This window comes from Pleurodeles waltl, chromosome 3_1 (assembly GCF_031143425.1).
Source record: "Pleurodeles waltl isolate 20211129_DDA chromosome 3_1, aPleWal1.hap1.20221129, whole genome shotgun sequence".
NCBI classification, from domain to species: domain Eukaryota; kingdom Metazoa; phylum Chordata; class Amphibia; order Caudata; family Salamandridae; genus Pleurodeles; species Pleurodeles waltl.
In genome coordinates, this window is record NC_090440.1 from 607,337,261 (window position 1) to 607,351,324 (window position 14,064).

At 40.7% G+C, this 14,064-nt stretch overlaps 1 protein-coding gene across 1 annotated transcript in view; it reads left to right on the plus strand.

The window, feature by feature from the left end:
* Window positions 1-14,064, plus strand: part of LOC138284363 (mucin-2-like) — a 1,502,605-nt gene that overhangs the window by 363,143 nt on the left and 1,125,398 nt on the right. The window contains exons 18-20 of the mRNA XM_069223056.1: window positions 1,618-1,667; window positions 6,513-6,613; window positions 12,943-13,094. Of these exons, the coding sequence (XP_069079157.1) occupies window positions 1,618-1,667; window positions 6,513-6,613; window positions 12,943-13,094 (303 nt within the window). The remainder of the gene's footprint in view (window positions 1-1,617; window positions 1,668-6,512; window positions 6,614-12,942; window positions 13,095-14,064) is intronic.

The window sequence follows — 14,064 nt, forward strand, 5'->3', positions numbered from 1 at the left end:
GTAACATGCACAAGCAGCTATTTTGAAAGTCGAAGTATAGGTGGTGGGATATGAGCATGTTGCTCTGGGGTGGCAAGAAACCTTGGGCACACAACAAAGAAGTGGAGACCCTTGAGGTGCTTCACAAGAGGTGACATAGGCTACAGAGGCTTTGCCTGTAACTTGGATCTGATCAGAGTGGACTAAAAACATGAACATGACCATGACTCCTTTATATGCGGTCTTCAGAAGCTCTCTCTAGATGTCAGTCAATGCTGTGTAGTGAAATAAGCGAGATGCACACCATACATCACCTCATCAAGAGCATTATTGGACTCTTGAAGGATGAGATGTGCATGGTGGCTCGGATTTAAATTACAGTTATAAGAAAATCGAGTTAGATGTCAGTGTGTGTTAAGTCCAAACCAAGGAGTTCAGTTTCTTCTTTAATGACTTCTCTCTGGGATGCGGGAAACTTCTCGCTCTGACTGGTTAGGGATATGGTCACTGATGTCAGCCTTGCTGTGGTGTTCTTGGTAACAAAGTTCACCAAGACAGGAAGAGCTATTTGTACATATAAAGCTTTTCTACCCTCTCTCTTATGATACCCTCCCCATTTGCGTTTGGTTACATTGGACCTGCGCAGTTCGTTGAAGTTGTGCAGATCTTTGTATCTCTTAACTTTTACATTTTGGCAACCTAGTAAAATGAATCTTCGCTATGTAAAGAAGGCATTGCTTATAGCTACTGTAGTTAGTATTCAACTATTGTGCAAAGCCTTAACGGAGTAACAACTAGGTAATCTTCTAGCAATCAGACGAGGACGCCCAAGGCTGTGGGTGTAAATAGGGCTAGTCAAAACGTACAATCAGCATTTAAGGGCGGCCCAGTGGCATCTATTAAAAGCTGACAAGTTACAAAAACCTTAAACAATCATTGAGCACCTTTATTTTGAGTTCTTGTTTTGCTGGATACCTTTGGGATAATGTAGAATGTAATGATGTAGGCAAAAAGACTACTTCTTAGAGGTGCGAAGTCAGAAATGTGTTTATTGCTATAGTATTATGTAGAAATATTTTCATAAAGCTTAAGCACAGATACAGTTGTTTTAATTAGTAGCTCGATAACATCTAGACCCATGGTGCTTAGGTACGTGCACTGATTCTTGCATTATAATTACATAAATACATGTATCAGCCATAAATAGGCCGACACATTGGGAAAAACGAGTATATATATTTCTGTATCAAAAGGTCTATTTTTTTAGCAAACATTTGGAAGGATGTTATATTTTAGCGACATAGGTGAAACGGCCATTGTTATGATTTTAGTTTGATCGAAACACCACCTTTGGAATTATTTTTTTTCTATTTCTTCCCGCTGTTCAGATTGAATCTCATTGTCCCATTAGTGTCTCCCACACCACTTTGTGTACATTATAGAGAGGCCATTAACAATACTGTATTTTACTGGTCAACAGTCAGGACATCATGTTTTTGGTCGTCTCCTGCTCGTCTCCTGTAAACATTTCTTTTAAGATCTTAGTTGGGTGCCTAGTTCAAAGTCCTAACCCTGCCACAGGAAAGATGAAACATATTTCAAATCAGATTGCTGACTTTTCTCTGTTTCTCTTTGCAGCATCTGTAAAGCCGGGAAGATGACTTGCCCCGAACCTGGACCAAACCCAAGTAATGCTTTATGACTGAATTCAGTTTGCAAGATGGTGGGGCGTTTTGTGTTAGAATGAAATACTCCTCTTCTTCACCGAAGCAAAACCATCACGTGCAAGGCACATCAAGTGTGTTTCAAAATTAGAGCTTCGAAGGAGGGGCAATTTTAACATTAGGAAAATAGTAAGGGCTGAAAAACTCGGGAGCGGTGGCATACTTTGAGTTTCTTTCGCTTGTGCTGCCAGGATTTCAAATCTTCTGTTTGCATAAATACCTCTGGAAACAAAGTGCATTCTCCAGAGGAGGTCACTAATATACACATCCCGTTATGCTTAGAACTTATATTGACTTGAGAGGGAAGCATGCCGAGTTTCAATTTAAATACTGTTAAATGGTTTATGTTAGACCCCAAAAAGAGCAAAATGTGATGTATTATTGGCACATTATTAAATTAATAGGTACGTTGATACACTGGAACATTTTAGACGTTGGCCACCAAATGAATTGAAAAGAAACTTTTAGCAGTGGTGAGTTGTTTCTGAAGTTGTTTTTGTTTTTGCTTGAGAAGAGGAAACTAAGAGTCTGATTTCGATTTTGGTGGAGGAAATAATGGGATTTAGAGTTCAGCGGAGGTGATATTCATTCACAATGTGACCGAGTAACCCATCTGCCACTATCTAAATCAGACCTGATTTAGAGTTTGGCAGATGGGTTACTCTGTCACAAACATGACGGATATCCCGTCAGCTGTATTACGATCTTCATGGTTTATTATGGGATAGTAATATGGCGGACGGGATATCCCTCACGTTTGTGACAGAGTAACCCATCTGTCAAACTCCGCCCTCCACCAAAAACTGTAAGGGCCACATGTACGACCAACAGCTTTTGCGACTCACATGCCGAGACTTTTAGTGACTCGTAATTTGCGAGTCATCAAAGCTGATGTACAACGGTGTTTCAGACACTCAATCCCAAATGAATCACAAGGGACCTGCCTCATTAATAGTAATGAGGCAGGTCACAGTTTACGACCCATTGGGAATGGCCGGCACTCACAGGGATGGGACCACTGCCTGCTCTAACAAAAGTTGGTGCCCCTATTAACAAAGGGGAAGTTCCCGTTTGTGAATGGGTTACTGCCTCCTTCATGGAGTTGGTAAAGTATGAATGTTTTTGCAACCACATTCTGGTTGCAAAACATTCATACATGGCCCTGCGACTCGCTATTAGGAAAGGGTGCCCTTTACACGTCCTTTCCTAATAGCCACTCGCAAATCCTATTTTGGCAAGTTGGTAATAGGTTAACGACTTGCAAGATAGGGTTAGTGCATAGGAAAATGCATTTTACTGGCTGCAAACGGCCCCATGTTCTGTTTGCAATTGGTAAAATGCATTGTACATCAGGCCCTAAATCAGGCCCTATGTAGGAATTTAATGTGCTTGAGCTGTCTATGTTTATAAATGAACCAGTTCCTAATTTAAATAATCCAGGATTTGCAAAGCACAACAAATCACCTTAGGTTCTCAATGCACTGAATTATAGCCATGGGGAAATTAAGTGATTTGCCAAGAATTACAGGATGGTGAGCCGATGCCAAGACTAGAAACTGATTTCCCCAGCTCCGAAGTTGGCAGCTCAAGCTGTTGTGCCACACCCACTCCAATTTAGAAAGAACTGTGTTCAGTTCTAGAATAATATAGCGAACAAATGCCAGCGATTACTGTTTGGAAGGATGGAGATTCAGTCTTAGACAAAGTTGCATGGACTAGTGTAAAAGTCTCAATTGGGTCCTGTCTCCTATCCAGCTAAACTATCTTGAATGGGTTCAAGGCACAACTCTTGTTTCCTCCCATGAGCTGAGAAATATCGCAGCTTCAATCCCGCTTTTGCGTTTTTTCTGCTGGCTCTCTGTCAACCCAAATAATTAAATTTTAATTTGTTTGTACTATTCTGAGCTCTTCACTTATCCTGTCTCAACAAGAAGCTTCACTGATGTACCATAAGATGAGCCATATGCTCTACGTATGTTGTCTCACAGACTCACACTGCCACATGACCAGACGAGAAGAACACTCATTCTCACTAATATGAGACTACTTCTGGTAATCTTTTCCGATCTCCCTTCTCAAAACTGGCAATCACCTTTACTTTAAGACTTTCTGTTAAACAAATCTCAACATACAATGGATGAATATAAATATGCCACTTAAAAAGCCAACAAGCTATGGATGAATATAATATGACACTTAAAAAGCCATACCTACCCTCTGCAAATGTATTTCATGCCTGTTGTGCCCTCTCTATCTCGTACAACATCCATATATATATAAATATATAACCAAAACATTATTTAAAGGGAAGGCCAATAAGGTTAAAACACAGTCACATTTATTGCAGTAATGACTCCCCTCAACGCATGTTGGCTGTAGCCTTAAACACAGGTCTGTAGGAGTGCACCCTTACCCATAATAAACGGTTAAACTGCACTAGAGTTGTGCAGTGCATGGAAATACGGGTGCCATCTTAGAAGGACAATTCAATGTATACTTGTGGAGTTTATATATGAATTGCACAAGTACATAAAACACTGGAAATACACAGACTGTAACAAAATCATAAAATACCAATTTTTTAAAACAATCATACAGTTAGCAGAATAAAAGGGGATAAGTGCCTAACTCTACAAATCTAATCCGCAACATGTTAACATCACAGCCACATGGATACACAAATGCAATTACAGAAAATAAATTGTTACAATGTCATGCAAACAAATGGAAACAGTAGATACAATATTGTGATTACGCAAATACCTCAGCTCAGGTATAGGAAAGGTACATAATAGCTATTATGGCATGTTTCACACACAGTCTAGTAAGTTCAAATTTGCATCAAACAGTGCCTCAGAAATGAAAACCAGTGATGAGGCGACCTGATCCACGCCATACCAAAATAATCTTACACTAATGAATATAGTTTTAATCACACTCAATGTTTCCATGCAAGCAAATGGAACGTTCTCATGCAACCCCATACGAACTGTATGATCTAATATCTAAAGACTGCAACATGCAATATAGCAAAAGACATGCATGTGTTGCATCAAAATAAGGCACCAACAAAATATTGGATATAATAGTGAGGAAATGAGGGGAAAAAAACATCCCTAAGGTACAAAACTGTCTCAAATATAGCCAGGTGGGCATATGATATAAAGGGGGTCATTCCGACCCTGGTGGTCATGGACCGGCAGGGCCAGGGACCGCGGATGCACCGCCAACAGGCTGGCGGTGCATCCAGGCCAATTCTGACTGCAGCGGTAAAGCCGCGGTCAGAAAAGGGAAACCGGCGGTTTCCCACCGGTTTTCCCATGGCCTGAGGAATCCTCCATGGCGGCGCTGCAGGCAGCGCCGCCATGGGGATTCCGACCCCCTTACCGCCAGCCTGGTTCTGGCGGTTTTGACCGCCAGAACCTGGCTGCCGGTAAAAGGTGTCGTGGGCACCTGGGGGCCCCTGCAGTGCCCATGCCAATGGCATGGGCACTGCAGGGGCCCCCTAACAGGGCCCCACCAAGATTTTCAGTGTCTGCATAGCAGACACTGAAAATCGCGACGGGTGCAACTGCACCCGTCGCACCCTTTCCACTCCGCCGGCTCCATTCGGAGCCGGCATCCTCGTGGAAGGGGGTTTCCCGCTGGGCGGGCGGGCGGCCTTCTGGCGGTCGCCCGCCCGCCCAGCGGGAAACTCAGAATTACTGCGGCGGTCTTTTGACCGCGCAGCGGTATTCTGACGGCGGGACTTACCGCCAAAGTGTCTTATCTGATCAACCCCATGTGGGTAGTAGGTATAAATCTCAACAGTCTTCTTACAGTGACAACAAGACCATGGACCATGCACAACACAAGTGCAGTGTGAAAACCTGTGTGAAAAAACAGATGAAAACAGTTTGTTAAAAATAGGTTTAAACTGAAACACTCTTGGAAGCAAGGAGTTAAAGAGTCACTATTGTACATCACAATATCAACCTTAATGCACCGCCATTTCCTCATCACAAGTCAGACCAAATGGTGTCACATATCAAAATCAAGTATAAAACGCAGTGTTGTCAAAGTATCAAAATCAAGTATAAAACGCAATTCTAACCAACGGAGTGCCTTTTTCCTGTCACCCCCTCTGATGTTTGGCAGCACTGTGTCAAGAACCATGAAACACAATTGGTTTTTATTAGCATAATGTTTTCCTGCAAAATGCCTAGCCACTAGATATTGTCGATTTGCTTGCCATATTGTCCTGATGTGTTCTGGCACCCGTTTTATAGCTGTGTGTGCTGTGCTGCCGATATATCACAAGTTGCAGGTACAGAGAAGACTGTAGATACAAAAATCTGTATTATAACAAATTTTACTGATAAGAAATTCCTTGGTGGTACTGGAAACCATCACACTCAAAACATTATTAGTGCAAGCTTTGAAGAGTCTGTGGTTGATGAGACTGGGTCCAATATGGTGGAATGCTTTGTATGTGATGGTGAGGACCTTAAATTTGCACATCTTGTGCACGGGCAGCCAGTGGAGATCCCTGAGGTGGGTGGTGATGTGGGACCATCTGGGGAGATCCAAGATGAGTGTCACGGCTGCGTTCTGGATGGTCTGGAGGGACTGGAGGTGTAGGGTAGGAAGTCCGAAGTAGAGGGCGTTTCTGTAGTCTAGTCGGCTGGTGATGATGGCTTGAGTTACCGTCTTTCTTTTTTCAATGGGGATCCATCTGAAAAACTTCCACAGCATGCGGAGGTTGTGCCTATAGATAATGCTAACATTGCATCTGATTGAGTCACATCTCATCCTCATGTCCTCCTACAGAATGCAGTGCCCCTATGATCTTCTTCAACTGCACCGGGGCTCCACCAGGCACCAAAGGATCTGAGTGCCAGAAGAAATGCCAGCATCCTGACATGCCATGTGTAAGTACAGCATCAAGGGTCAGCATGCCATTTGTCCATTAGAATAACTGTCAAAGTTTGATTCAGTGATATATTCATGAAGAATATTTCATACATAGGTTATGGCAGCGGTTCTTAACCTTTTGACTTCTGTGGAACCCCACTGACTTAATACTGAAATTCGGGGATCCCCACTCCATTATTGGAACCTGGGGACCCCTGTCCTACACAATTTATATTATTTGAACTTCAAAACCTTACACAAAAATATACAGTCAAGAATACACCAAATAAATGCTTAAATATTGAAATATATTGTTTAATTCACAAATATATAAACAGGTTTTCATATATTCAATTTGGCTTCTCTATTTGTACATACTTTATCAATTTTAGTGAATTATTTAATATTATTTAATTTTGTAACACAGACACTGACCCTATGACTAGGCTTCAGAGACCCCAGGAGTTTTCAGACCACAGGTTAAGAACTCCATTATTTGAATGCAGTGAGCTTAGGGGATCAGAAATAGAATGGACTGGGAAATGGTCCACCTTACCTAGTGTTGGAAATACACAATTTACAGGGACTCAAATGCAGGAGTGGTACTGTTCAGACATAGCAAGTCATTCAGAGTATGGTGAGCATACTACCAGCCCACCTGAGTAATGCAGAGGGAAACAGCCTTTACATCGAAGCCTTTACCACATAGCCTTTACCAGCCATGCCTTAACTATGCAGGTAAGTATTTTTGCCTTTACCATGCATCGGTAAATGTGTGTGGGCGTGTGTGTGTGTATTCAATGGAAAAAAATGAAAGTTACAGCTTAGTTATAGTTATGGAAACTTTTTTCTCCCTATACAAACCAGACTTAAACTACACATTGAGTCAACATCCTTGCCAGCATGACTGGGGAGCCCACAGATCAGTCAGACAGGAGTCTCGATCTAGACCAATAAATGACCCCTGGGCAATGTGTCCTTTTCACAGGCGAGCTCCTCTCTGAGCGCCAAGCCTACCTTAAAACAACTCAAGGAGAGAATTCTAGACCCCCCTTCCTTCTGTTATGAGATTAATGCTGGCTGTACTTCGTCTGAGTCGCAAACACTCGCAGAATCTGGCCAGACGCCCATGCTTGTTCCAAGACAGATCCGTACATTCCTCTGGTAAAAACAATCTCAGCCTTGTGAACTTTTATCACATACGCATCCCACATTCCATGTTCCAGGAACTGTCTGTTTTGTACTTGTGAAGAGAAGAGCAATGTCTGTGAAGAAAAACACCTGTGCTGCCCTGCAACTGCTGCACAACCCAAAATGGAGTCACTCAAACAAGAGGGAGTCAGTGGTCAACTCATGGTGAAATCCACATAGCATCACAACAGTGTTGGAAACTGTTGTAGAGTCAAGTAGAGTTTTAGACACTCAAGTCTATGATCATAGAGTTGAGTAAAAATTTGGACAGTGGAGTGCATGGGGATAGACTGCAGAAGAGTCAAGTAGAGTGGCATACAGTGCAATGGAGTTTTGTAGAGTGGAGTTATATAGAGTGCAGGAGAGTAGAGCGGAGTGGCGTACACTGGAGTGGCATACAGTGGAATAGCATACACTGGAGTGTTGTAAAGGTGAGTGGTATACAGTCTAACGGTGTAGAGTTGAGTGGTGTAAAATAGAATATAATAGAGTGGAGTAGTATGCAGTGGAGTAGCATACAGTGCAATAGCATAGCCTGGAGTGGTATACAATGGAGTAGCGTAGAGTGTAATAGCGCACAGTGGAGTGGCATACAGTGAGTGGGGTACAGTAGAGCGGTGTAGACTGGAGTGGTGTACAGTGAAGTGGGGTAGAGTGTAATAGCACCAAATGGAGGGGCATACAGTGGAGTGACATCCTATAGAAGAGCAAAGAATGGAGTAGCTAACAGTGAAATACTGTACAGTAGAGTGGTTAAGACTGAAGTTGTATACAGTGTAATAGCATTGAGTGGAGTGGTGTACAGTGGAACAGTGTAGAGTGGAGTACAGTGGAGCGGTGTACAGTGGAATAGCATGCAATGGAGTGGCATACAGTGGAGTGGTGCATACTGGAGTGCCATACAGAGGAGTGGGGTATAGTGTAATAGCATACAGTGGAGTGTCGTTGAGTAGAGTAGCGTCCAGTGGACTAACGGACTAGCCTTCTCAATGCACTTGCATGTGATATCACTTATAATATTTTGAATCATAGCTTTCATAACAACACTTATGACAAATAATTAGGATGATTTTTTGGAACACAGTGCATGGTAGATTTGTGAGTTATAGTTAATGTGGTATGGCGAGTGAGATGGCAACACTGTGTATAGAGGTGCGCAACTTATAGTAATTTGAAAGTGCTGTGTCAAATTAAAATGTAAGTTGTGAGTAATACTGTGTGCATAGGTTTGCAACTTATAGTAATTAGAAGGTGGTGTTATAACTATAACTTTAGAATTTCTAAAGTTTCTGTAGTTTTAGTACGGATTGTATGGATATTAAAAATCCATTTTTCCTTCCTATAATTATCACTAACCTTTGGTTTTTACACTGAACTTATATATATTGACTGTACAAAAACAAAGGTTTACTTAACATTATAGTTAGATGAATATGTTAGTGACAGCATTAAAGTTTTGAACAAACCCACAGACGTTCACCACTTATAGTTAGCACAACTAAATATAACTTGTGCCCCGCTATGCACTGCTAATGACATAACAAATTACACCACTTACAAAATGTTATATGACATAATTTATGATATCACTGATGACATCTCAAATGACAGTTGATTACATCGCTGATGACATCATGCAAGATTCTTTTGTACAGATTAGTCTTTGAACTAGTATGGAATTAGAGGCCTGAAAGTAAGTACAACAGATCTCAGAATAATATGATACATCAATAATGGCATCACAGATACAACTCCCTTAGGGGTGTCAAGTGTGTGTTATATGCAACATTGACCCTATACCATACACTTTACAGGTAGCCTACATCACATTAACAATCAAGTACAGATATATGGGATACCCTCATTGCACCCAGTGGTCAATATACATGAACTGTTCAGAGAAAGCCAAGTTACTTACTGAAGCTACTGAACATCTATTCCAAAATGAATCCCCTACAATGGACATCTTTTATCTGTATCAAACCCCCTCACAATCACATAACCTACATTGAGAAATTAAGTTGATCTAAGTGGAAAAGTTGGTGCTGAAAACAGTATGGAGAGAGTTTATTTTGTAACACACTGTTTGCAGATAGTGAAACTCTCATGACAAATACACCACAGAGTATTAAAACGTATCTAATAAGAACAATGTACACTCTATGAAGCACTTGTCAAAAGAGACACTATTCACTTAAAATACCAAAAGTCTGAAGGTGCTAAAGACCATACAATCTGCAGCTTTCATACGGGGGGTGAAAACTTTGCAGATTGCCCATCTTCTGAAACAAAAGAAGCACATGCACCGAAGTTAGTACCTGCTGTTAGCAAGTTTCCTGCAGAACCTAAAAACATGTGTGGAACATACTGGTCAGAAGCTCGCAGTCATTTGCACACAGAGTTACTCTTCAATTCAAAGATTTATAATGTGTTCAATACCACTACACACCTATGGGCCATTAGAAGCACATGTGTTTTGTAAACACTTACACCCATTAGCTGGACAAACAGTGTACCAAATAAGGTAGAAAAGTAATATGGTAGTTATCCGCCACTATGTAAACTAAAAAACTAATTAACACACATTGGATAATGTCATTAGTTACATCATCAATGAGTTGTATTAACATATGTTAATTACAGGAACATTATAGTTAGGAAATTGAATTTTAAAAAACCTTAGAAGTTCACTAAAAAAAACAAAGGTTACAGGGATGTTGTAGTTAGTTTCCGATCTCACATGCACAGAACCACAGAAATTCAGCAATTATAGTTGTACTTATCTCAAGAAACTATAACTCATGCCCTAAGGTAACTATAACTTGGGCCCTCGCCATGCACTGCTAATTACCCCACATATTACATCAGTCAAATTGATTTTTTGGATAGCTAATATGTGGCTACTCTGCCTGAGCCTCTTAGAAGCACTTGGGACCCCATCACCCGTTCCTGTTCTTAGGGTAGTGGAATGTGTATGGGCTCTCTCCCCAAGCCTCTAAGAGACTCAGGACCCCATCCCCCAAGAGTTTACTGTTTTTGAATGGGTCAGGGGTGTCAGACCCCCTCCCTGAGCCGTAGACTGCCTCTGGTGGCCCTACCTCCCAGATCCTGATGAAACAGTGTCCCGGGGACCCCATTGCCTGGACACTGTATTTCTGTCCCTGGGCATAACCTGTGGCCATACTCCCAGATGGGAGCAGAGAAAAAAGGTGCTCTCACCTGGGAAAGAGCAAAGTAATGAAGCCAAAACCAGCTGAAACCAGTATGGTGTTGGCAAGGGAGCCAGCTTGGGCCATGGGGGTTTTGGGGGTCCCACCAAGGTCCCCAATGATGAAGCACCCACCTCTAATCTAAGTGGTTGGCTTCCCTGGGGGAGCCCACAGGGGCTACAGGGGCCCTGAAGAGAGAGAGAAAGAGATACATATATACATAGATACATGGATACATAGATATAACAAAAACTCAACTAAAAGGTATAATAATTAAGTGTCAGGAGCTGCTCTTTCTTAGTCAATGCTCCAGAGAGGTAGAGTTCCATAATGCACTGCAAGAGCTTTTTACTTAGAGTTTTTGGAGCCTGGTGGTGCCCCTAGAAGGAGCTGGGGCACAACATACAATTTTTTTAATGTAATGGGTGGCTGCAGGTAGTGCCGCAGAACCCCAGCAATAGTAACAAATAAACAGTAAGTGTCCTGGGTCATTGAATCTTTGACCCTAGTTGAGCTTACCTTGTTTTTTTAAAGCATTACTAGCTGGAAATCCATGCAAGGACCCTTTGTGGTAGGCCCTATGGCTGCATTCTGTAGACTGAAAAATGTCATACGAAAGACCCAAAGACATTTTGATGATTTTTATAAAGCTTTATTGATGAAATGTATGACAATCAACTTGTGTTAATTAATATTTTAATGTATGAATTTATAAAATTTGCATTTCATTACAATTATTGGTACTTTTTGGTCAGCTTTTTATATTTTGGTGTTCTGATCTTTTGACAAGGTTAGGAAGACTGTATTACTTAAAATGTCACCCTATATATTGTTACATCACATAGTCAGCCATGAATACAGGAGTGGGGTGGCCTGACCCTGCACCCAACTCATGCCTCACAAAGGTCATGCACAGCCAGAGGTTGGGCGCCAGCAAAAAATTGGTTGCAAGCCAGACCCTGCTCACAACCCCCGATGCAAAAGTGATACGTAGTGGGAGGGTTGGGTGCCCAACCCAACCCTGAACACAGTGATGGACATCCTACTTTGTGGTAAAAAACATAGAAATTCACTGAAAAAAACAATGGTTACAGTGACAATATAGTTAGGAAGTGTAATTATATCTTACTTTAAACTTTAAAAAATAGAAATTCATCTAAAATCACAATGGTTAAAGGGACCTTATAGATAGGGGAATATGTCAGTTAAAACATGCAGTTTTAAACAAATAAAACCACTGAAATTTACCACAGTTATCTCAAGTATTTATTACTCGTGCCCTAAAGTAACTATAGCTTGTGCCCACTGTTGCTTGTAGCTTAGAATATACACTTCATGGAGCTAGGTTTAGAGCTAGAGCTAGAAACAGAGCAAGAGACAGCGATAGAAACAGTGATAGAGATTGAATTTCAAGATAAAGACAGAAATACAGATACAAGCATCTATGCAGAACCTTCTGTAAATACAAGGATCAGGGAACTTAACTACATTTGACCTCACAACTAGGGTTGGCAATTAGTGGCAATGAGAAGAAGCAAATTATATTACTTTGTTGCTGTTTGTAATCCATGTTAATGTCTCTGCAAGCCAAGCAATGTCTGAGTTGGGATTTGGTTTGTTAGTTTATCAGTAAACAAATTATATTTTCAGCAACTTACCAGTGATAAAATAACGATGTCTATCAACCAGTTAGTGCAAATGTCGTTTCAACGTTTCAAGACTGAAAGAAAGTGCTTAGCACCAGTCCAGAAATTGCCCAGCACTGGTGAAATTTGCATGCTCTGACCTCAATGGTTTGGTTAAAGGTTTTGAACATGCCATCTCTAGGAAATTAGCTAAAAGGTATCCCAGTAACCCACCAGCCCCAAGTGTTCTTTCTCATTTGTGTAGTTCATTATCTGGCTTGAAATGCAAGCACCTCTTAACAATATGGCTTATTCTAACAGGACAGCTCACAGTGCATCTCTGGCTGCATGTGTCCTCCTGGGATGATGTTAAGTGGCATGGGTAGATGTGTGGATACAAATAAATGCCCATGCCTTAAAGACGGGGTATACTACCAGCCAGGAGAAAAAATCAAAGCTGGTTGCAATAACTGGTAAGTTTCCATTCATGTGCTATTGTCTCCATTCATGTGTGGTGTCACAGGAACAGAAGAAAATGCCTGCAGAAAAAGTAACCTGATGGAATCCTGCTGTCTCGATATTTTAAGAGATTTAACAGAACTTATGATTTATTGGCAACATCACAACAATCTATTTTTAATCTTAAGCATAATTCGTGTAGAGCACCTCCTAGCAGAATGCAAGGCGTAAGTGTGCATCATCAAACATTCTTCTCTTTTAAGTTCATTAATTATGTTTTTGGGGCTCTCAGTTATGCTAGGGGTACCTTGCAATTTAAACATTTTAAAGAATCTATACCTAGTAGAATGAAAAACATCTTCATAGACACATTCCTCTTTCGGGGGTAGAAAACAAATATATATTATGAAAATACATTATAATACTCAAAAACGTTTTAGAACTATATTGTGTGGGGCTTTCATTAGAGTTCAAAGGTGTATTCTTTTGCTTTTTGTAAAGGTTTTTGGTTATTATGCTCTATTCTTGTTGTATATTCTGATGTGGAGTTTTTTACAGTATGTAAATTTTAAAACTGATGCATATGCTGACTTACATTTGCACATCATGAACAATTTCAACCTATTCCTTATTGATAAACATCTCAGATATCCATCAATTATTGACAAACATCTCAGATATCCACCAAGGAAATGTACAAATTTTGTAGATTTTTTCTGTCGGTTCCCGTGCACATTGCATATTGAGTGAACAATTCTCATGGAGAGTTAATAATGTGTTCATGGACAAGTTTTTCATGTTTTAATTCACATAAAAATAGTTTTTCAGTGATGAAACAGTTGCAATTTTCCACTTTACATAAATGTTGTGTTGAGGATACTATTGCACACTTACATTACTGCTGACTTCTATATTATATAGTTATATAGTTAGACATGCACTATGGGCCCAGTTCACAAATGTGAATATACACATGTATATTTA